Source organism: Mirounga leonina, unplaced genomic scaffold (assembly GCF_011800145.1).
Source record: "Mirounga leonina isolate KUSES-001 unplaced genomic scaffold, KU_Mleo_1.0 Mir_357, whole genome shotgun sequence".
Lineage (NCBI taxonomy): Eukaryota > Metazoa > Chordata > Mammalia > Carnivora > Phocidae > Mirounga > Mirounga leonina.
In genome coordinates, this window is record NW_023270702.1 from 5,343,785 (window position 1) to 5,368,730 (window position 24,946).

A 24,946-nucleotide genomic window follows, 5' to 3' on the forward strand; every position below is an offset into this window, starting at 1 on the left:
GTCTACTTTAGCTGTAATTCAAACCTAATGAGAGTTTCCTGCACTAGGCTCTCGAGCCAATATATGATCAGCTACTTTCTTCTCTTTTATAGGGGAAAGTAGGGTTGTCATAAGGTCACAGAGTGTAATTTTGTAGTGATGAGGTAAGATAATCACTTTCCTACCACCCCAGCATGCTGCCACATGGACAAACCCTCAAAATGGAATTTTTAAACCGGACTGTGCTATAACTAATTCAAACATACATTTCTTCTGCCCTAACAGTACATGCTGTGAATCTGTACTCTTGTGAAACCATCAAGTCCAGGGATGCAACAGACAGAACACGGTTTTGGAATCAGACATCCCTGAATTAGAAACCAGACTCCGCCACTTACTAGCTGTGGGACCTTCGGTGAGGTACTTAACCTCTCTAGATCTCAGGTTCCTTATCTGAAAACCAGGAATAATACTGACCTACCAGAGCTGTTGTTTTTCCTGGAAAAGCAACTGAAAAATTCTCCTTAGTCGTCGATCTTCTTTTACCTCTCTGCAAATAAAGGCCAAGGATTAAACGTCTGCCAAGTGTTAATGTCCAATCAATTACAGATGCATTTTCTTTCCCCTCTGGGAAAATACTAAAAACTATAGTTCAATTTAAAATAAGAGTTATTAAAGTGTTAGAACCATAGAAAAGATTGAACTTTTTTTTTTTAGCTTTAGGCTGAAAAGCATAACCATCAGTTATACACACAAGTTTAATACTAAAAGATTCAAACTTAAAGCAATGCAGTGACCTAGTAACACAGAAACTGGATTTCAAAAGAAAAATAATCAATAGTACATGCTTCAAGCAGAATACAAAATCAAAACAATAGACAAAAATTAAGTTTTCATTTTTAATTATATCTGAAAAATTGAAAAAAAATCAAAATTTCAAAACCCTACAAAAATTTTTGCAACTCTAGTGTCAAACAAATGATTATTTTGCTTGAATGAAATAAACAATCATGTATGTTAAAAACTGAGATAAACATTTTAATATTTAAAAGGTTGCATATCCTACATTTTCATTGAAAAATTAACTATTAAGAATAGTTCAGTATTTTATAAAAATGAGAATATTGTGCCATTAAACTATTCCACTGCTGGAAATAAATTCTCATGCTGACAAGATGGCCTTGCAAAGTTGAAAGTCAAACCAGTTGATTACATCCCTTGAGGTTCCTGATGTCTGGCCCCCAAGTCTGGGTGGGGCTAGGCTTTGACTCCGAGCTTTGATCTTGTTTGGAGAGATGGTGGCAACAGAAGCCAATTCTCCAGGACTATCTTGATCTGGGCCCTGCTCTGAGTTAGAAGCTAACTCCAACCTGGTTAGGTGAAGGGGTCCGAGGACAACTGAAAATGGTACTCTCTGCTGACTTTCCTGAAATTTTCCCCATTGTCTCAGTCAAGCTGTAGCACAACAAAAAGGGAGTTTGCTTCCAAATTATGTATTGATAATTATTTATTGTCTGCACCTGAATTGAGTATCTCTGCCTGATGTATCACTTTATGTTGATCTTAAGATATACAACTTCATTGGTGTTTGCCCTAAAAATTGGTTAATGTTCAAATAGGTCACTAAATTTCTATTTCAATTTTAGAATTTCATTTCATGGGTGAAGAGTGAGCTTAAAACTCATTCAGTGGAGTATAATTTACATATATATTAAATGTCCATTCTTCCCTCCTAATGGCTTTTTCCCAAAATTTGTCCCAATACTTGGACTAATTCTTGGAAATTATTTCAGACACTGTGAAGATTCCAGGACACTGCAGCACTGGATCTAGATCACAGAGATTAGAGACACCTTTTGAGATTTCTTTCCCAGTCTCTTCTTTAAGAAAAACCCTCTCCCTCGCCCAACTGGAGCACCAGTTGTGAGCCTCTCTTCCCATGTTTGTACCAAATAAACCCAACCCTCCCAGAAAAAAGGTGATACCTGACTCATGAACCACACCAGTTTGATGATTTTTCTCTTGACAATGTGAACTGAGACACAGGCTGAGAATCAGGTAGTGGCGGTCCCTGGAGCTGCACGTCCTATCGAATGAGAGACTATGGCGGTGACTGAGGGCCAAGCCATGCACGTGAGGCACTCACACGGGGCGGGGCTGGACAGGCCCGGGAAACCCGAAAGTGTGGGCGAGAGAAGAAAAGCTGCATGGCTCCCGAAGACTTTCCAGTGTCCAAGTCTAACTCCCCTTGGGGCTCGGCTGTCTCTCTTCCTCTGAATTCCATGAGGAGCTGCGGTATAATAAAGCCTCTCTTCTTTGAAGTCACCAGAGTGGGTTTCTGTTTCCAGCAACCAAATGAGCCCTAAGGCAGAATGAGGAATTTCTTGTAGGAATTCTACATGTCTCACTCCATTCAGGGCAAGGGAGTATTTGATAATGACATCTTTGAAATACTTCCTCCCAAGATTTGTGGATTCATTCTTCTGAGACTACCAACTTTCAAACTTGATGTTAGTTACACTACTGGATCAGATATACACGGCCTTAGAGCAAGAGAGACCATCATATTTTGTCTTTCAATTCATTTGTAGAGACTGAGTTGTAAAATTTATGACTCACTTTCCTTTTGCCCTGTTCTTTTCAATGTGAAGGTGCTTCATCTTCCTTGATTAAAAGAAAGGTAGCAGCTGAATAGCTTTGCCTTCTTCCTGACATCTATTAATGTTTGTCTTCCCCAAGCAGTAGGTCTAGTCTTTCCTCCCTGATTTTCTCCTTTTAAACATTGCTAAACCAGCTCTGGGTGGTTTTAGCATTTTTGTCAAGCTTCAACTTATTTGGGGCCCAGCAAAAAAAATTTCTGATATGAAGTCAGTTCATTTACTCTTTAACCTAAGGGATAAGGTAAAAGTAAAATGAAGTTGGGAAGATATAAAAAATAGGAGAATAAAAAATATGTAATAAAAATTGTTGTGGTAAATAGATGAGTTAAGAGTTCACTCTGTGGGGGCGCCTGGGTGGCTCAGTCGTTAAGCATCTGCCTTCGGCTCAGGTCATGATTCCAGGTCCTGGGATCGAGCCCCGCATTGGGCTCCCCGCTCTGCGGAAAACCTGCTTCTCCCTCTCCCACTCCCCCTGCTTGTGTTCCCTCTCTCGCTGTCTCTCTCTCTCTGTCAAATAAATAAATAAAATCTTAAAAAAAAAAAAGAGTTCACTCTGTGGGGGCGCCTGGGTGGCTCGGATAAGCGGCTGACTCTTGATTTTGGCTCAGGACATGATCTCGGGGTCCTACGATCTAGCCCCACCTTGGGCTCCGTGCTCAGTGTGGAGTTTGCTCGAGATTCTCTCTCTCCCTTTCCCTCTGCCCTTCCTCCTGCTCATGCACTCTCTCTCTCAAATAAATAAATAAAATCTTAAAAGAACAAAAAGAATTCACTCTGTGGGGAAAATGCACATGACTGCGTAGATTCTGAAGAATGTCCTTTAGCCAAGTGGATAGCTCGAAATGTCCTATGTCATCATTTGCCTTTTCTTGGCATCTTTTACAAATATGGTCTTTCAAGAACAAAGAGTGTGCTGTCTTGACAATAATAATTAGGAGGCTTCCAACCTTGTCCTGGTGGACACAGATCACTCTCTCTCCCTCTGCTGCTCTTGTTAATGAACAATAGTATAGCAAGAGCAATAAGTGTGATTAAAAACACACTCTGAAACCAGACTGTCTAGTTTTAGATTCCAGCTCTGCTACTTAATAGCTGTGTGACCTTGCAAGTTACTTAACATCTCTGTGCCTCAGTGTTTTAATATGTAAAGTGGGATAATACTAGTAGCTACTTAGTATTAGGTAGAAGGATGTGAGAAGTAAATGAGTCCTGGTATAATGTATCTGCTCAATAAAGGCAGCTGTTATTGCTAGGCTTGTGTTGTTATTAGTGTTATTTGAGCAAGTCACTGGCTCTAAGGCATTTAAGGCTAGGCAGTGAGAGGGATAACAGAAAGTTGAGCCATGATCTTCCTATGGGGGAGTTTACTGTTACCACTGGTGACATAAGCCAGGGAGTTAGGAGGAAGGACCATGAAGTCAGGCTTTACTTCTTACTAGCCTCATGACTTTAGCAAAATTACTTAACTTGTCCAAGCTTTGGTTTGCTCATCTAAAATTGGGTCTAATAATAGGGCTTACACATAATAAGTGCTCAAAGTTTCTTACATATATAATGCATAGCAGGCTTTAAGTACCAAATGACTATGTCCTGTCATCAAGTAAATGCTCTAAGGATTTTGCAAATGATGAATGCTGCCTCTATTTCCCCAAAGTAACTGACAATAAACAGAAACACAGAGTAAAGCAAATCCAAGGCCACTTGCTTATGTTCCACACAGGCTCTCACACAAAGCTGTTCTCTGAAAGCACACCTAGGAAAGGAAATAGCCAATAAATTTATGTCTTTTTTTTCCTTTTGCCTGCTTTAAGATTTTTGCCTTTGGTTTTTCCAGTATTGTCTGGTTATGCTTTTCTTTATATGCACCCTGCTTGGGGTTTATGATGTTTTTTAAATCTGTGGCTTGATTCTTTTCAACAATTTTGGAAAATTCTCAGCCATTATCTGTTCATACGTTTATTCCATCCCGTTCTCTCTGTCCTGATCTCTCTCTTCTTCTAGGATTACAATTACATATATATTCAACGTTTTCACCTATCCCATACATCTCTTACTCTTTTGTGTGTTTTTCATCCTTTTGCTGATCTGTGATTCAATCTAAGTATTTTCTTCTGACTTACCTGATTCTTTTTCAGCTGTACCAAATCTGTTATTAAACCCATTCATTCAATTCTTAACATCAGTTACTGTGTTTTCAGAATTCCAGAAATTCCTAGAATTTCTTTATTTTTATTTTTTAACTTATTTTTATTTTTTTTTAAAGATTTTATTTATTTGGGAGAGACAAAGAGAGAAAGAGCGCAGCCAGGGGAAGGGGCAGGAGAGAGAGAAGCAGACTCTGCTGAGCAGGGAGCCTGGCATGGGGTTCAATCCCAGGACCCTGGGATCATGACCTGAGCTGAAGGCAGACACTTAACTGACTGAGCCACCCAGGCACCCCTATTTTTTTAATTGTATTTTCATTTCCTCTTCTCTGCCAAAATTCTCAATTCTCAATCTCATTTTTTAATTTCTTAAATGTATTCATCATAATTTTTAAAAATTCTACTGAATAACAACAAAATCTCTATGTTCCCTATGAGTCTTTCTATTGTCCTCTGTTTTTCTTTCTGCCTCACGTGCTTGATACTTTTTAATTGATTGCCAGACTTTGATATAAAACATTCAGTGATAATTTGTGGCCATAGGTGATGTTATCTTCCTCCAGAGAGGGTTTGTTTTGCCTCTGGCAAGCAGCTGGGCTGCAACAGTAGCAGACTTAGATCATCTAATCTTTGAGAGCGCTAATCTGTATCCACTGTCCTCGTCCTCCTGGGGTATACCCCTTCAGGATTCCAGCTAAACACCCAGGCAGTTTACCAGGTCCCATCCCTCTTGGCAAGCTCTGAACTCTAATTTCTCTTCCCCCCTGACCATGTACCCATTGAAAGTCTGCTCAGTATCCCACCTTCAGCTTCCACTTTTAGAATTGGTAGTCACCTGAAGAAGAGCAGTATAAGTTCAGGCTCATTTCTTTGGGCTTCCCTGTGTTCCCATATCCAGACCCCATGAACCCAGTTCCTAACCACCTAGATAGCTTTTCTAGTTCTCAAAGAGAGGGTTGGTTCAAAACATCCTAGTCCACCATTGCTAGAATGGTGCCTATGTTTTTATTATATATCTGATGACTTGGCTCTTCAGATTTCAAACAGTGGGCAGATTTCTTAGAAAACAAGTGCTAGAGTTCCAAACAGCTTGCCAAACAAACCTTAATGGAGAAAATGCGTTTCAAAGACATGGGTGGGTCAATGGGAAAAATTGGAAACCTCCTTAAGGAGATCCAAATCTTTGCCAAAGATGGTAAATCCGATGATTATTATATATGTTATTTTATGTTATAAATCATATCATCAATACCTTGAGGAATGTTCTATGGGATCCCCTTCAGTTTCCAGGATGTTACTCAAATCTTTGGGAGCCATTATTCCTGACCTTCTAGGTTTTAATGTCCTTTCTTCCAGCCCATAATCCCAGGGTTACTTTTGATGAGTAAAAGAAGATTGATTCACTACCATAAATATGGCAACTTCCTGGTGACAAGAACCTGTCTTATGTGCTACTGCTGTTGTTTTTAGGAAAACAAAACCAAACTAAATGACCACAAGGGATGAAGCTGGCAAAGTTGGATAGGACTTAGATGTAACACAGGACAATACACATAAGAGTTGTGCAACAGATAACCTGTTAAATTATTTAGCGGACAAAATCAGTCTCTCTTCTTGTCTATAAAGAAATTTGAGCTGATCACACCAAGGGCTGACATGAGCTGAGAGGACATCTCCTGCCTGGCAGGGAGCCTTCGGCACAACTCCTAGAAACCGAACCTGGATATCAAGTCCAGTCAGAGCTTTCTTTTCCTTCGTCTGAGTTGGTATGTATCACTTTCATCTTTATTCCATTAAAAATAACAAACTCTTTATGTCTCTAGTCCAGGTGAATCCCTCCCTATCTGGAGGCTTAAATTGGCTATTCTGTTGGCAGAATTCATACCTGTTGTTGAAAGACAGGAGCCTCTGCTTCCAGCCTCTATCTCAGTAAGAGACAGGAAATCCCTGTGGCAAAAAAAAAAAAAAAAAAAAAAGACGTGCTTGTAAGAATGCAGAAATGGTCCAGCATTCCTTTCTATGCAGATACTGTGGAAAGAGACAGAGGTGCAGACACTCCATAGCTTTATATTCAGATACGCCAGAGCATGGAGTGTGATCCAGTTCATCAATGTTGGGTTATGCATCCTACGTTAGACTTACTTTTCTTAACAACTACCATTACTTGAATGTTTTCTCTGTTCCAAGCATTGTAATCGTGGCATTATATTTTAACTCTTTATATTTTCACAGTAACTGCAAGACACATGTTGGTTGTTTTATATCCTTTATGACAAAGTCAGTCAAGTATGGCCATAAGAAGATACAGAAGAGAGGCTCAGTCAAAAACAAAAGTTTACTTTAGACACAGTCCTAAAGACAGGAGGATGCAATGTGGGGCCACATGGAAAGCACCGGGGAGGTCAGGAGGCAGAAGACGGGAGTAGGAAGGAACACTTAGGCGAAGGCCTTTATTGGGGTTTCTGTGGGAAAGGCAAGGAAGGACAGGGTAATGAGTTTAGGATTAACTAGTCTGAATAATTTTGGTGGGTTTTGGTCTATAGGGCTGGTCCCTAGTTGCCTGGCACCTGGTCCTGGGATAAAGCAGAGTAATATTACTTCTGGAATGCACAGGGCACATAGCAGAGGTGTGCTTCTGGATCTGTTAGTTTTCATATCAAAGCTATGCTCCAGGCCGGGGCCCTTTGGCTATCTCTAAGAATTAGCCAGGAGAAGGGTAGTTTCTTTCCAGCCAGAATGGCTTCCCGGGATGTCAAAACAATATAATATACGGAAAATTATGTGTACACAATACATTAGTATTCCTGTATAATAAAAGTTAACTGATGTTCAGGGAGTTTCGGTCAGAGCTCAACTGGTATTTGTCAGAGTGGAATTAAATCTGAAGTCTGACCCTAAGTGCTATCCTGCATTAATTTTTCCTTAAAATTTTTCCAAATCATACTCTATTCCTAGACATGCATTTAGAAAAATGAGATAATACTTCTAAAATGTTTTGATTTCTTTGGTGGATTATTTTGCAGATTAATTGTAGTTTATATGCACATTTACCAGAGTTGGAAACACTCTGTAATTAAAAACATTCATCTACCAGTATCGTCCAACTACTTGATTTCAATGAATTTTACATTTCAGCTTATTAGCACTGGGGAGTAAGGCCTTGCTCATTCAATAAACTATATAGCTTGAGACGTATATAGTATGATATTTTGTTTTTTCCACCTGGAACAGAACAAGTAAAAAGTTACCCATAAGGAGCTTTCCAACAACGAGTGGTAAGGTCTTGGAACTGCATTTTGCATCTCCATTTAGGAAAAAAAAAACAAAACAACAATCTATTTATAGGAGAGAGATTTTATTGTTTGAACAGAGGGGGCCAAAGTGAATATAAAGAATGTGAACTACCTATATATAGGGAAGATCGTACAATTAGAAATCTAAAGATTTTCTGGAGAACATGACTCAGTGTCAGAAGCAGAAAAAAAAACTTATGGGAAATACTAAAACAAAAAACAAATAACTAAGCTATAGCTTTTCGATCAAACCTAAATGTTAATAGTTGGGAGACTATCTTTTTATCTTTTTATTTATTAAATTTATTTTAGTCCTGCTTTTTTCCAAATTGGACTTGGAGAAAAGCCTCAAGAAATGACAGCATAAAATAAGGGTAATAAAAGAAAACTCTGTTTCTTCCTACTTAAAACACTTCTGATATACCAAATGTGTGGGTTTTCTATATCAAGTAATTCTCCAATTCTCTGTGCACACCAGCTGGGCGTCCTACGATTTAATTCATTATGACACCAACTGCCCAGAATTAGAGTAAACTGGACAGGGTAAGGGCTCTGTCCCAAGATTGCTTCCCTTCAGACACCAGCCACAAGCCGCAGGCTGTCACTGGTACCTGTGACTGACCAGCTGTAAAACAGGGGCTCTCATAACTCTCTCCTCAGGTTCAAGATTTTGCTAGAATGACTCACAGAACTCAGGGAAACATTCTTACTATTTATTATGAGGAAAGACCAAATGAAAGGAATGCGAAGGGCAGCATGTGGGAAGGGGCGCCCTCTCCAGGCTGCCATCTTCCTGGCACGTGGATGCGCTCAACAACCAGGAATCTCTCCTGATCCAGTCCTTTAGGGATTTTGTGGAGGCTTCCTTACGTGGACATGATTGATCAAATGGACCACTGGTGAGTGTTCTCAATCTCCTACCCTCGTCCCTTCCTCCGATGTCTAGGATCGGGGCTGAAAGTTTATAGGGCACAAGAGTCACCTCTTAAACTCAGATATGGTTGAAAAGAGGCTTTTTATGAATAACAGAAGATGCTCCTCTCACCCTTGTCATTCAGGAAAGGGCAAGGGTTTTTAGGAGCTCTGTGCCAGAAACCAGGGCCAAGACCAAATATCTTATTTCTTATTCTCTCATAACACCTCATATAATAAAACGGAAAATGAGGGCCCGTGAAAGCTGGAAAAGAGTACACATGCTAACCCATCCAAAGAGTTAAAGTGACTCTTAGGGCAGAATTTTATTTTTTTATTTTTTATTATTATTATTATTTTTATTGTTATGTTAATCCCCATACATTACATCATTAGTTTTAGATGAGTGTTCCATGATTCATTGTTTGTTCATAACACCCAGTGCTCCATGCAGAACGTGCCCTCCTCAATACCCATCACCAGGCTAACCCATCCTCCCACCCCCGTCCCCTCTAGAACCCTCAGTTTGTTTTTCAGAGTCCATCGTCTCTCATGGTTCGTCTCCCCCTCCGATTTCCCCCCCTTCATTTTTCTCCTCCTGCTATCTTCTTCTTCTTCTTCTTTTTTTTCTTAACATATATTGCATTGTTTCAGAGGTACAGATCTGAGATTCAACAGTCTTGCACAATTCACAGTGCTTACTAGAGCACATACCCTCCCCAGTGTCTATCACCCAGTCACCCCATCCCTCCCACCCCACCCCCCACTCCAGCAACCCTCAGTTTGTTTCCTGCGATTAAGAATTCCTCATATCAGTGAGATCATATGATACATGTCTTTCTCTGTTTGACTTATTTCACTCGGCATAATACCCTCCAGTTCCATCCACGTAGTTGCAAATGGCAAGATCTCATTCCTTTTGATGGCTGCATAATATTCCATTATATATATATATACCACTTCTTCTTTGTCCATTCTTCTGTCGATGGACATCTGGGCTCTTTCCACAGTTTGGCTATTGTGGACATTGCTGCTATAAACATCAGGGTGCACGTACCCTTTCAGATCCCTACTTTTGCATCTTTGGGGTAAATACCCAGTAGTGCAATTGCTGGATCATATGGTAGCTCTATTTTCAACTTTTTGAGGAACCTCCATATTGTTTTCCAGAGTGGCTGCACCAGCTTGCATTCCCACCAACAGTGTAGGAGGATTCCCCTTTCTCCGCATCCCTGCCAACATCTGTCATTTCCTGACTTGTTAATTTTAGCCATTCTGACTGGTGTGAGGTGGTATCTCATTGAGGTTTTGATTTGAATTTCCCTGATGCTGAGTGATATTGAGCACTTTTTCATGTGTCTGTTGGCCATTTGGATGTCTTCTTTGGAAAAATGTCTGTTCATGTCTTCTGCCCATTTCTTGATTGGATTCTTTGTTCTTTGGGTGTTGAGTTTGATAAGTTCTTTATAGATTTTGGATACTAGCCCTTTATCTGATATGTCATTTGCAAATATCTTCTCCCATTCTGTCGGTTGTCTTTTGGTTTTGTTGACTGTTTCCTTTGCTTTGCAAAAGCTTTTTATCTTGATGAAGTTCCGATAGTTCATTTTTGCCCTTGCTTCCCTTGCCTTTGGCGATGTTTCTAGGAAGAAGTTGCTGCGGCTGAGGTCGAAGAGGTTGCTGCCTGTGTTCTCCTTTAGGATTTTGATGGACTCCTGTCTCACATTGAGGTCTTTCAACCATTTGGAGTCTATTTTTGTGTGTGGTGTAAGGAAATGGTCCAGTTTCATTCTTCTGCATGTGGCTGTCCAATTTTCCCAACACCATTTGTTGAAGAGACTGTCTTTTTTCCATTGGACATTCTTTCCTGCTTTGTCAAAGATGATTTGACCATAGAGTTGAGGGTCCATTTCTGGGCTCTCTATTCTGTTCCATTGATCTATGTGTCTGTTTTTGTGCCAGTACCATACTGTCTTGATGATGACAGCTTTGTAATAGAGCTGGAAGTCCGGAATTGTGATGCCGCCAGCTTTGCTTTTCTTTTTCTTTTCTTTTCTTTTTTTTTTTTTTTTAAGATTTTATTTATTTATTTGAGAGAGAGAGTGAAAGAGAGAAAGAGCACAAGAGGGGGGAGCAGGAGAGGGAGAAGCAGACTCCCTGCTGAGCAGGTAGCCCGATGTGGGACTCGATTCCGGGACTCCAGGATCATGACCTGAGACGAAGGCAGTCGCTTAACCAACTGAGCCACCCAGGCACCCCTGCTTTTCTTTTTCAACATTCCTCTGGCTATTCGGGGTCTTTTCTGGTTCCATACAAATTTTAGGATGATTTGTTCCATTTCTTTGAAAAAAGTGGATGGTATTTTGATGGGGATTGCATTGAATGTGTAGATTGCTCTAGGTAGCATTGACATCTTCACAATATTTGTTCTTCCAATCCATGAGCATGGAACGTTTTTCCATTTCTTTGTGTCTTCCTCAATTTCTTTCATGAGTATTTTATAGTTTTCTGAGTACAGATCCTTTGCCTCTTTGGTTACATTTATGCCTAGGTATCTTATGGTTTTGGGTGCAATTGTAAATGAGATCTACTCCTTAATTTCTCTTTCTTCTGTCTTGTTGTTGGTGTATAGGAATGCCACTGACTTCTGTGCATTGATTTTATATTCTGCCACTTTACTCAATTCCTGTATGAGTTCTAGCAGTTTTGGGGTGGATTCTTTGGGGTTTTCCACATAAAGTATCATATCATCTGCAAAGAATGAGAGTTTGACTTCTTCTTTGCCAATTTGGATGCCTTTTATTTCTTTTTGTTGTCTGATTGCTGTGGCTAGGACTTCTAATACTATACTATGTTGAATAGCAGTGGTGATAGTGGACATCCCTGCCACGTTCCTGACCTTAGGGGGAAAGCTCTCAGTTTTTCCCCATTGAGAATGATATTTGCTGTAGGTTTTTCATAGATGGCTTTTATGATATTGAGGTATGTACCCTCTATGCCTATACTCTGAAGAGTTTTGATCAAGAAAGGATGCTATACTTTGTCAAATGCTTTTTCTGCATCTATTGAGAGGATCATATGATTCTTTTTTTTTTAAAGATTTTATTTATTTATTTGAGAGAGAGAATGAGAAAGAGAGAGCACATGAGAGGGGGGAGGGTCAGAAGGAGAAGCAGACTCCCCGCTGAGCAGGAAGCCCGATGCGGGACTCGATCCTGAGACTCCAGGATCATGACCTGAGCCGAAGGCAGTCGCTTAACCAACTGAGCCACCCAGGCGCCCGGATCATATGATTCTTGTTCTTTCTTTTGTTAATGTATTGTATCACGTTGATTGATTTGCGGATGTTGAACCAACCTTGCAGCCCAGGGATAAATCCCACTTGGTTGTGGTGAATAATCCTTTTAATGTACTGTTGGATCCTAGTGGCTAGTATTTTGGTGAGAATTTTTGCATCCATGTTCATCAGGGATATTGGTCTGTAGTTCTCCTTTTTGATGGGGTCTCTGTCTGGTTTTGGGATCAAGGTAATGCTGGCCTCATAAAATGAGTTTGGAAGTTTTCCTTCCATTTCTGTTTTTTGGAACAGTTTCAGAAGAATAGGTATTAATCCTTCTTTAAATGTTTGGTAGAATTCCCCTGGGAAGCCATCTGGCCCTGGGCTTTTGTTTTTTGGGAGATTTTTGATGACTGCTTCAATTTCCTTAGTGGTTATGGCAGAATTTTAACTCTGGGCTTCCTGGGAAGTTTTTTAAAATATATATATATATATATATATATATATATACTAACTAAATATATATATTTAGTTATTTTGTGTGTGTTCTTCCAAGTTTATATGAGAATTTTAATTGTCCACAATTTTAAGTAAACAACATTAAATACAACTACCTTACAAACTTTAAATTACTGGGGAAAATTCATGACAAAATATATATACTTTCTTCTTTAAAAAATTAATAGATTTTATTTTTTAGAGTAGTTGTAGGTTCACAGCAAAACTGAGTGGAAGTTACAAGGATTTTTCATATACTACCTGCCCCCACACATGCATAGGCTCTCCCATTACCAACATCCCCCACCAGAGTGGTTCATTTGTTACAACTGATGCACATATATTGACACATTGTAATCACCCAAAGGCTATAGTTTAACACTAGGGTTCACTCTTATTCTTGTATATTCTATAGGTTTTGACAACATATAATGACATGTACCCACCATTATAGTATCCTACAGAATAGTTCCCTTGCCCTAAAAATCCTCAGTGCTCTGCCCATTCATCCATCTCTTCTCATTAACCCCTGGCAACAACTGATTTTTTTTTTAAGATTTTATTTATTTGACAGAGACACAGCCAGAGAGGGAACACAAGCAGGGGGAGTGGGAGAGGGAGAAGCAGGCTTCCCCCAGAGCAGGGAGCCCGACAAGAGGCTCGATCCCAGAACACTGGGATCATGACTTGACCTGAGCCGAAGGCAGAAGTCTAACGACTGAGCCACTCAGGCACCCCACCACTGATTTTTTTTTACTGTCTCCATAGTTTTCTGGCAGCCACTTTTAAAAGGGAAGATTGGTACAGTAAGTTTTCATCAGAAAATAAAAGACATAAAATTTTCTTAGAAGAAACAACATTTTTTCTTGGCCCTAAATTCTCTAAGAAACTAGTTACCTTACGGGATCAAGATAGATACATCAGATAATATCCACAAGAGTCTTCCAGAAAGCATAAGTGCAAATCTTCTTTAACTGTATTTCGAAATAAACTCGTAACAGCTGAAAGCCCAACTCAGTAAGAGAAGAGTCTTCCAGGTTCTAAGTTAAGTTCCAAGAGACTAACTTGATCCAAGGTCACTATTTGGGAAATCCAAATTTATCCAAATACCATGTCCCCTATCTACACTGCCTTCCATAAATATCATTTATTTTAACAAGGACTTTTATAAGCACTAAAATTTTACCTAAGGAACTGGTCTCCTGTGTTGTTTGAGAACAAACAGGTCCATGTTTAGAGACCAGAAAATTGATCATTTATTATGAAAGGTGAAAAACTTAACTAGTACTTCCCCCATGGGGCAGGGGGATGCAAGAGTATTTAGGCAACTTTGAATTTGCTCAAATACTTTGATAAAAGCTCAGTTGAGATGAGATATTCACAATAGAGCTTGTCAGAGTTGGTTTAGGCATGGAAAATGTTAATGCAAAGGTTTCCAGTTGCCTGCCTTGGACATAGAAAAATCTTATTTCATTCCCAGCAGTAAAACCTTTCCTTGAGGCAATCAATACTTGTCGAGCTTGTCCTACCTATACTATGTGCTGGACGAAGTACTTTATACAATTTACCTAATTTAATCAGGTGAATTATACGTTCAGGATCCCAAATATATTGACTTGCTGTATGATGAAAATCATTGATTAAATGAATTTCGGAGAATGATTTTCAAAGACAATGATTTTTTTTTCAGTACTGTTATAATTACTGTTAAGCATTCTTTCTGACAGTAATTAAATACTAAGTTCACTAGCTTCTTGAGGCCAGGACAAAGACAATGTTAGGCATTCAATTTAAAATTTTCATTTTCCTTCTCGGCATACTGGAAGAATATATTTTTCAATTTTTCTTGCAGCTATGTTGGAGCCATGTGACGAGGTAGAGGCCAGCAGAATGCTGCACATCCCCAGGTACGCTTGCTCGAACTCCTTCCCCCGTTACCCATGTGGCTAGATGAGGAGAACTCTAGGAAGACAGAACCACAGGATGGAAGGAGCCCTGATCCCTGAATAGCCACCTGTAAAGGATCGCTTAGGAGACTGTCCAAACTGCATTACATTTTGCACTAATGAAAGGAATTTTTATTGTGTCAAGCCAAAGATACTGGAGGTGATGTGCTGGAGAAGTTAGTGTTACCATCCCTGGTTAACTGATCCTAAAAATTCATTGTCAAAAAGATTTATTTATTTATTTTAGAGAGAGCGAGTGAGCAGAGGTGGGGAGGGGTAGAGGGTGAAAGAATCTTAAGCAGACTCAGCAATGAGCGCAGAGCCCTACATGGGGCTCCATCTCAGGACCCTGAGCTCACGACCTCAGACAAAACTAACCGACTGCACCACCTAGGCGCCCCAACATTCCCATTTTTCTACATAAAAACATGAATCCAAATTGCTTTAAAATTTGTATCATATCACTAAGGTATAATTTTAAAAGGGCTGAAAAGTAGACTACAACATGACTATTAAAATTGCTTTCTAATTTCATCCATTTGTGCCCATTTGAATTCTTCCAGTGACATTAAAATAGAATGAAAGGCCTATCAAATAAAGTCTTCCGGTGTCTTTGGCAGAATTATTTGAAGGTGGATGAGAAAGAGCAACGGTAATCGTCGTGCCTGAAGCGTATTAGTTGCTCATGTGTGCTGTATTAGATCAAACTCCAATGCCTTCAGTTTGTGAAGAGAAGGCTGGAACAAAATTTTGGAGTTCAATCTTGCAAGTTGGTAATTTTTAAAATATATATTAACTTTTCACATAGGTGTGTGTTTATATATTTAAATTACCATTTTTGTAACTATCTTACCAAATATTCTGATTTTTTTCCAATAAATTTTTTAAATACTATTTGGCTATTCTAGTTACCTAATCATATCATCTTAATGAGAACTTTGCCCCTTGTTTTCAATAATTCACATTTTTCCTTGTCTGACTGCATCAAATCCTATTTCTAGAATATTATGAAAGTAGTGATATGGGCATTCGCATCTCATTCCCGACGTTGATAAGAATTTTCCCAGTATTCACATTCTACATTATTCTTTGAGTTATTATTTTATTAATAGTTTATTGTTTGTTTTTTTAAAATCAGGAATCAATAGCACTGATCATGGAGTCTGCAGAAACCTCAGGTCTTCTTAGGTTTAAGTAAAGATTCAGAACATTTAGGCTCGCAAGATGGCACTTGCATACTCAGGATAAGGGACAGGGACCACGGTATGCCTGCATCAAGTGCTTCTCTTCAGTGGAACTCCTCACACAGCAGAACAGCCCGGGTGCCTGATGATAAACACTTTACACAGATGGGAAACTGCTCTGGCTCAACAGCCTCATGCCCCTCTGGAGCCAATATCTCATCAGCATAGTGTCCAAGGGCTCTACAAGGGACACACCCAGTTAGAAGAGTCACTGAATTCAGGTCCCTCCAATGCTATGGTTTGCTATTGGGTATATTTTGTTCTGTCTAAACACAGTTGATCAATCAGGGATCCATTCTTACCAGCCACATAGCAACATAGTTCACCAACCACCTTATCAGGTTGCCAGGGGAACGGGAGCTAGAAAGTTAACATAAGGTCAAATTCTCATGCAGAAGGGGAAAGGATTTTGTTAACCCTTTACCCACATAGAGGTTTTCTGTCAACCTGATTATAATGGATTCTTCTATATGTTAATAGATTATACTTCTAATCATTTATTTAGGGCTTTGTGCATTTATATTTGTATCAGAGATGAGCTGGGTATATGTGTGTATGTTTGGGCACATGTGAGAAAGCTATTTTTTCCAGACTTAAATATCAATGACTTCTTAAGAATAATTATAAGCACTCCTCTTTAGATATTTAAAAGAGCTTAAGTATCGGAATTATTTACTCTCTGAAGGGATGATATGCTCTGTGGTACAACTAGAACTGCTGTGTGTGGGCTAGAAAGGCCCTAGACATGCTATTTCATAAAATCATTATCTATGATCACGTGAAGGACACAACACTAGGGAATATCATTGTAAAAAATGAAAATGTTAGCGTATTTCACTGCTCCTTGTTGCTCTGACAAGGCACTTTTTTAAGAAAGAGATGAGCTCGGCCAAAAACTGGCTGCTTTGCAAGCAGGAATGGAAAGAAATGAGAATGTCCAGAAATTTGGAGCCTCCTTGGATTGAAAAAGACAACTGCTTTGATGCCCCAAACATTAATATCAATAAAGGGATCTAAGCCTTGTGGCAAGTATCAGAGTACGGGTGTTCCCTTCTGAACAGCCCTATTATTTTAGCTAGCTTCAAGGTGGCCTCCATTAAGATGAAAGAGTAAGGTATGGACCCAAAGAAGCAAAGAAATAAAGCAGGCTTAAGAACTAGGAGTAGAAAAGATTTTGGTTATGGTTATTGGTACAAGGAACTGACTGAAAACAATTAGATCAGAAGCCCATTGGGGTTCTAAAGAAATCTGGTAACTGCAGAAACCACGAGCCTGGCCTGAAAATATCTGTCTCTGTTAGCCCCTTAAAGCAACGCTCAGACCCTTGATTTTGTACCAGTAGAAAAAGAGCTATGAATGATGTACAGCCTCGAAAGAAGACACATGCTCCAATAGCCCCTTCTGGTGTGGCTATGGAAGATGAATGGACAAGGTTGGAGAAACAGAGGTGACCCAACTGTCTGACCAAGGCATTTCTTCTACAGCTGGAGCAAAGAATCTCCATAATTCTTGCTCGGCTGGGAGTCAAAATTGCAGTGAACAAGCGGCTATGTGCTCCTCATCCTTCTCCTTTCTTAATAGGAGTTCTTAAAGCAGGTATCCTGTCCTTATGCCACCACTGTATGTGGGACAGGGGGAGAAAAAGCTTGCTGACAGCCACTATGAGAACTTGATAGAGAACACATTTTCTTTCCCCTCTGCCTGGGTACTGTCCCCACCACACACCCTCACCTTATTCAGTTTCTCTTTAAATGTCACCTCCCCAGAGGGGACCAAATCACTCTACCTAAAATCACACCCCATCTCTTATCACCTTATCCTTCCTTTACCCTCTCTTTGTACCTTTATCCTCTCTTCACAGCACTTACTCCCTGACAAACCACGCCCTCCCCCCCCAACTGCAGTGTGCTCTCAGGTCACAACCTTGTCTTTTTTCCTGCTGAAGTCCTAGTACCAAGAAATGGCCAATACATTGTACGCTCTCACTAAATATTTGTTGAAAAAAAAAAAGAAGACAAAACAATTAAGAGCTTCTAATGTCCACGCGTCTGAAGTTGTTTTTGTGTGGTCCTATTTTGTTATTTAACTGTATCACATTGTAATTAGTGACAATTATTTGTGAGAACACTGTGATTACCACTTGCAAGGTGGCATTATCGGGTAGGAAACCTAACCAAAAAGTTGTCCTATTGGAAAAGTACAGGTATTGTGAAAAGCAAACTGTTTTGATCTGGTTGTTTGTTTTCAAGACTGAGACAGTAATTGGCACTCCCATGGGAACGTCACCTTGTTTCTGGAATGGTGGTCATAACTGCAGCATACTAACCTTGGAATTCCTTTAGAGTCTCCTCATTCCATGATTCAACAAAGACTGATATAATCAGCTACTGCTTACTCAGGCAAGAAGCTAAAGTTCACCAGGAAGAATTCAATTCAATCCAATCCAACATTTAATATTTACTGAATTGAAGCCTTGTGCCAGGCCTTGTGCCCCGTCTCATAGAACTCAGAGTGGTAGAGAAGCAATGCATTAAACACACTGCATTAGGAGTTACAATATGGGATGCATAGTGTTGTAATTATACCACGAAAGTCTCAGCCGAGCAAAAAAACAGAAAAGGCTTCCTGGGTAAATGTCAGCTAAACTTGGACCCAAAGGGCAAGTGGAGAGCGTGCAAATGAAGAAGGAAGATGAATGGAGTGTTTTCTAAGCCAAAGAAAAAGATATGGAAAAAAATGTTAAAAGGCCTGCCGATAGGGCATTACACTTTTGCTTCAGATACTGTCATATTTTCACCTATCACCTGTCCTCCTTTCCTTCTATCTCCAGCTTTTAGCCTATAGGTTAGCCCCTTCTTGACAATCATCTGTTGCTCTGGTGGGGCTTATTTGCAAATCCAACCCGGGAATCAATAAACAAAGGAAATGGCTAAGGAGTAGCCACTGGAGCCTGGAACCAAGCCTACATTAAACTTACAAAAATTTGATTTTCTGAAGAAAAAATATTTTGACTCCTACATTTTTGGACTTCATTAGAAAGATCTGAAATAGATGACACCAAGCTGTTTGCCTAAAATAATGTCCCAAGCCTGAATTGGCACGGATATTTCCTGAGATTAAAATAGAAACTTGTTTTGCTAACAGAAAACAACTTGGAAATCAAAGAGTCGTTTAAGTTGAAACCATTATTTTTTCCTTTTCTTGCATAAAATTCCTGTTTTTATACACACGAAGAAATCAGGATAGTGAGATCACACTGCCACAGAACTTTCCATTAAAAATTTGAAGTTGGAGAAACCTCAAAAAGAAAATAAAGATAGAAAAAAGTTCGTAATGTAACACACTCATTCAACAAACATTTATGAGCACCTACTACATGCCAGACACTGTTCTAGGCACTAACAAAGAAACTCTCTTGAAGAGTTTGCATTCTAGCAGAAAGAAGACATACAAACAAGAAATAAATTATATAGGACGCTGGAAGACCAGTGGTGTGGAGAAGAGACAAAGCTGACCAAATCATGGGGCATCCTGAGGGGGCCGGTTTGCAACTTTAAGTTTGGGTGGTCATGGTTGGATTCCTCAAAAAGGCGACATTTGAGCAAAGCCTGAAGGAACTGAGAATGTGAACCATGCAGATATCTGGGCCCAGGAATAAGTATCAGCCAGTCATTGGCGCAAAGGCAGGGACGTGCATGCCTGGAGTCTGTGAGAAAGGCAAGAAGGTCATGGGATAGGGGAAGAGAGAGAATAGGAGATTAGGCCTGAGGGGTCTGAGAGATGGCACATCTCTGCACCGGGGACTCATTGAGAGGGGAGGTGACTCAATGGATATATGTTTTCACGTGCATTTTAGGATGATCGTTGTGTGTTTTCATTTGAACAGTCTTAGTACAATATTTTTTGCTCTGCAACAACAGAATGATTTTTAAAATGGTTTCTAAATGATCTCCCCAAGATCAGACACCACAGACTGCTAAGTAGTTAACAGCCCGCCCTCTCGGGCCTGCACGTGCCCTGAAGGGGCAGCCCTTGCTACCCTTCTAGAGTGCTCGAAGTTGAGCTGGCAGAGATAGAAACAGTCTGCACGTTTCTTCTACAAAACTCGACTGGAGAGCCAAACATTTTTTGCGGTTGATTACAAAATAAAAAATAAGCCTTTGCCAACTCTGCGGGAGAAGCAAACTCCCGGAGTTTGCCTTTGCTAATTTGTCCAAGTCGTGCAGTCGTGCTGTGGTTTCACCAAATGCAGACACTGCTCCTCTCCAGCCCCAGAAACGTCTCCCGTCTCCGGCTTCTCCGCACCCCCTCCCCCCTCCCCCCGGTGGAAGCCACGGCTCGCCCCTGCGGTCACCACCTGTTCTGGCGGAACCCGCGGAGCGCGAACCTATGCCCCGGGCCCCTTCCCTCCCCGGCTCACCCTTTCCTGCTGGGCGCCCTGCGTTCCCTCGCCCAGGCCGGGCTTGCAACTTTCCTCGCAGCCTGGCGCTCGCCCCACTTGGCTGGCCCTCAAGAGACGCCGCTTCCCTCGGAGCTCCGGCTCCTGAGCTTTCCCGCCTAGGGGCCAAGGGCCCTCACCCCCGGCCCCGGGCTGGGCGGGAGGGGAGGCAGGCGCACGCGCGCCCCCCGCCCCCTGCGCCCCTCCCCGCGGGCGGCGCAGCTCCCCCTGCAGCACCTCCCCTCGAGGGGAGGGAGCCAGAGGGGCTCCCGGCGTCGCGTCGCAGACCTGCTCCGGCTGCGCGCCGCGCCGCTCTCTTCCGACAGCAGCTGCAGTCGCAGCGGCGCTCGCACTCCTGCCGGAGCCACGGGGACAAGCGCGCCTCTCCTGCGCGCCCAGCACCCCCAAGCTGTTCCCCGCGCTCATCGGCCCTGCCGCCCGCCATTCGCCGCCCGACATGGATTTCCTCCTGGCGCTGGTGCTCGGCTCCTCGCTCTACCTGCAGGCGGCCGCCGAGTTCGACGTGAGGTGAGTTGGGCCACGGGGCGCCCTCTTCTCCTTCTAGCGCTAATTTCGCGCTTGCGGTGTTGGGGTCCCCTCTCCCCGCCGGGTTGCGCGGCCAGGGCGGCGTCTCCCAGGCCAGAAGTTGGGCCACCGCACGGCGTCGGCGGAGGAGAGCCGTCGAACCGCTCTCGCAACCAGTGGCTGGCTTCCTGAGGCTGGGGAAGGAGCCCCTGCGAGTCCCGGAGCCCAGCCGCGGCTCCCGGCTCGGGAATTAGGGCCGGGGGGGGGGGGGGAGGCTCCTGGAGCCCCGCACCTCGGCTGGGAGGGCGCGGGCTGACCTCCTAAGCCGAGGTGACGCGCAGGACACCCGTGGCCAGGAAGCTCTCGGGTGTGATTTCGACGGCTCTTTGAGCTGGAAACTTCCCGGTGGCCGGGCCAAAGCCCGGCTCGACGCTGTCAGGGCCGCTCACACAAAGGGCGGGGGCGAAGGAGCGATTGGGCTTCCAGGGAGGACCCGTTTGCCCCCGCACTTGGCTTTCTTGAGGGAGGTGGACTCAAAATAAGGACTGAGAAGGGGGAGCGCTACGTGCGTGTTTGTGTATGGTACGCACGCACACACAGCTCCCGAGACCTCGGCGCGCCTGGCTGCAGCGTGCTCTGGCAGGTTCCGACAACCCCGGGCTCCGTCGCCGCTGTCACTCAGCCGCTCCTCCGGCGGCGGCGCGCGGCGCTCGGTCCGCTCGGGCGAGTGAGTGTGTTTGTGTGTGTCTGTCGCTCAGGAGGGCGTGCTCGGTTGCCCCACCTCCGTGCGGTTAGAGACCAGACCCGCCCCGAGCGCGGATCCCTGCTGCTCGCGCAGAAACCTGGCTGGAGCAGCCGGGAGAGATTTTAACCCGGTCACACCGCCATCCATCCATCCAGTCTTCCTCTTTGAGGCCCTGACCCCGCCAAGTATCCCTCTGAGCAGCCCTAAAGACAGCCGCACCTGTGTTACTTGTAATCTCGGAACGAATCAGTTCCACGATTGATTGGCTTTCTTGAACCTGGAGGGGAACACGGAGGGGAACCAGTGGAGCGCTGAGGAGGAAAAGCGCAATCACTTGTTTACCACCTGGTGGGAGGAAATAGAGAGTTCGGGGTTGTTTTGTACTTTGGGCTTGCGGGCATAAGGGGAGATAAAAGAAACGGGAATTGGAAAGATTAGGAGTGTTTTAAGAAAATGTGGGTAGCGGCCAGAGGCTATTTTATTTTATTAAAGCAATTCTTTGCTCACATTCGGGTATGTTGTGCAGTTCTGGCACACACACTTGCAGTAGGAAATACAGAAATCACATGATTATGCATAAGATTTTAAGGTAGCTTTAATTTTAAAACAGCCAATTAAAACATTAGTCCTCTGGGGGTAAAAAGTCAGGTGTGAATCTAAACAAAGAAACGATTTACCAAATAAGGCGTGAAAGTGGAATCTGGTGGATAAATTGGTATACTGAAATTGAATACTTTTAGTCCTTATTTACATGAGTGAGGAAGATAACATGAATTGTTGAATTGTTGATGCAGAGAAGTTTCAAACCACAAGGACACTTGAGATGTTAGCTACACTTTAAACTCCTCTTGGTTTTATTTATACTTTTTTATTTTTTCTGGGAACATTTTCTGCCAAAGAGTCATACCTTGGAAAGAGGTCTGTTTCATTTGATTTTTGAGGAAGGTCCCGTCTTTGTGCCCCTTTCCAAGGCAGAAATTAAAGGCAGATTTTTTTTTTTCTTTCTGCTTTGACATGTCAGATTAATACTTTTCAGTTTATGATAAATCAGTCAAAACTGGTTTTCCCCCAAGTAACAGGTGTGGGTCTTTGAGGAATCTGTTTCATTTCAAGCTTCGGAAACCACCCTGTGAGTGTCAGCCTTGAGAATTCTTGGTTTTAGCTGATGCTGTTTCCATTTAAGAAAGGATCTTCCCCTCCCTTTGCCTCTACTCCTGTCTGTAGTGTGTAGAGTATGTGTGTGTGTTTAACTCTCTGAAATTTGGAATTAGATCACAGCAGAACTGTTTTCCTGAATGTGTTTTATCCTTAAATTTCTGCAGGCATGAATGAGTTCATCGAAAATTGTTGGGCGTGATTTAAATTAAAAAAACAATAATAACAGGAAAATATTTTTAATTTCAATAGTGTCTTTATTTATTTTGAATCTTTTTGTTTGGTAGGTGGCCCAGGCAAATAGTGTCGTCAATTGGCCTGTGTCGTTATGGTGGGAGAATTGACTGCTGCTGGGGCTGGGCCCGCCGGTCCTGGGGACAGTGTCAGCGTGAGTATCATCCCCGGGGACTTCAGCTCCCTGGGAGGTGCGGCTTTCCACCATCATACATGGCTTCACTCTGCACATCAGTGGGCTCATTACTGAGCAAGTCTTGGTGGTGTGGTTACCACAGGGGGGGTTTCAGTTCCTGACTCCTTACCCTGCCCCTTTTCAAACTGAGCCAGCAGTCAGTAAGGTGCCAGCTTTGTTATTCAGAGAGCCACCTACCATGCTTATTGTGGCATCTGTCCCCAAAATCTCCAGCTCCTGTTTTCTCATCAGGCTTTTTCTTTTCTGTGCTCCAGACTTGGAGATGGGGGTAAGATAATGAGTCTAGACTATATTTACACTAAACAGACTCTGAACCTTCTAGCACTAATAAAATCCTTCCCATACCTGTTGTGGCAAGTGGCCTATTTGTAAACCTTTTTTTCCTTTTTTTTTGAAGTGAGATTGTATTGACTGTGTTCTAAATGGACCACCCACCATAATCAAATAACATCTCTGAAAAAACATTATTTTTAAGTTCTAGAAGCAATCAATATCACGTAATAAATGCCAAATCAGAACACTGATTTTTACCTTTTCCATGGATATTTTAGTGGTAGAAATCAGAGCCACATCATGGAAGTTTGAGAAATTTGTTCCCCGCAACTTTATCTGGATCTCAAAACTGTATTCCACCTCCCCTACGAGAGAATCCGTAATGATCAAGTGAATTCCTAGGGCATTGTGCTAGGCTGGTGTGTCTTGTGAGAAGATGGGAACGAAGTTGGGTTCCTTACATCCCAGTGTTTTATTGCTCATGAGAAAGGAGCTTAGAGGAGTAGAGAAGTGAAGAAGGCTGGAGCTGGACAGGGCGGAGCCTGCCTTAGAGATGTGTTGACGGTGGGAGCAATTGGGTAGATTTAAGTTCAGGAAAGCTAGGAATTCCCACAGCTGTTTTCATCTTTAAGAATTGTGCATGGTATCTGCCCTTAACTTTGCGGAGGAGTGAGAGTAACAGTCACAGGTTAACATCCCTGGTTGGATATGGAAAGGGAAAGGAGATTAAGGTTTGTCTATTACCTGTAAGCCACTGGGCCAGACTTTTTGCACGGTTAGGCCATTGCCTCTTTTTATAAGGGGAAATGATGCTAACTCCAGTTTCCAGTAAACAAAAAGAACTAGGCAAAGCTGCCGTGCCTGACTGCTTAATTGTTTTTAAGGGAAGATGGTCCAAAAGAAGAATGGTACCTGGTGGAGTCATCTTCTGCCAGTTATATGGCAGTGTCAGCAGTATTTGCACAGCTGGAGGCCACAGGGCTGGAGTTTGGAGAGCAATCCGGCTTTGATAATCAAAGGGTGGCCCAACACACACACTGTTCCCAAATAAAAAAAAAAAAAAAAAAAATGAGTAGTTTCTTTGCAGGTATGGAGGTAATTTCCTCCTTGGCTGTCTTATTTGGCAGGGCACTCCCAAAAGGAGGGTTGAAGTGCTTTGGGGTGTGCACAGTACCCCAGCCCTACCTAGGAAAAGGCTGCTCTGGCAGAAGGCCCTGAGCACAGTGGGGCACACCTTCTCTGGTGGCAGAGTGCCAGAGCAGTCGGCAGAGGCAGGGGTGTCGGGGTGTAGGGGTGTAGGAGTACATACATGCTCTGCCAGATGCACTATAAGAAAATTCCTCTGTCTCTGAGAGATTCATCAACTGTGGAATTCCCCAGAAAGAACCTCTCAGAGCTGTTCTTTTTACACGTAATCAAATTTTCTC

The 24,946-nt window shown here is 42.2% G+C and overlaps 1 protein-coding gene and 2 long non-coding RNA genes across 8 annotated transcripts in view; 2 read left to right on the forward strand and 1 right to left on the reverse strand.

Moving 5' to 3' along the window:
* Positions 1-354: 354 nt before the first annotated feature.
* On the reverse strand, positions 355-20,458 carry LOC118027067. Its single transcript, XR_004683745.1, has 4 exons — positions 20,374-20,458; positions 6,669-6,730; positions 1,965-2,341; positions 355-529 (listed from the first exon to the last, which is right to left on the reverse strand). It is a non-coding gene; the product is annotated as an uncharacterized LOC118027067 (long non-coding RNA).
* Positions 5,723-17,955, forward strand: LOC118027068. The gene is made up of 4 exons (XR_004683746.1): positions 5,723-6,549; positions 8,737-8,975; positions 14,616-14,670; positions 15,273-17,955. It is a non-coding gene; the product is annotated as an uncharacterized LOC118027068 (long non-coding RNA).
* A 186-nt stretch (positions 20,459-20,644) lies between the features above and the next one.
* NPNT (nephronectin) overlaps positions 20,645-24,946 on the forward strand; it is a 77,163-nt gene continuing 72,861 nt past the window's right edge. For all 6 annotated transcript variants that reach the window (XM_035030217.1, XM_035030220.1, XM_035030219.1 and 3 more), the window contains exons 1-2: positions 20,645-20,919; positions 23,104-23,204. In XM_035030217.1, the coding sequence (XP_034886108.1) occupies positions 20,849-20,919; positions 23,104-23,204 (172 nt within the window). In that variant the 5' untranslated portion in view covers positions 20,645-20,848. The remainder of the gene's footprint in view (positions 20,920-23,103; positions 23,205-24,946) is intronic.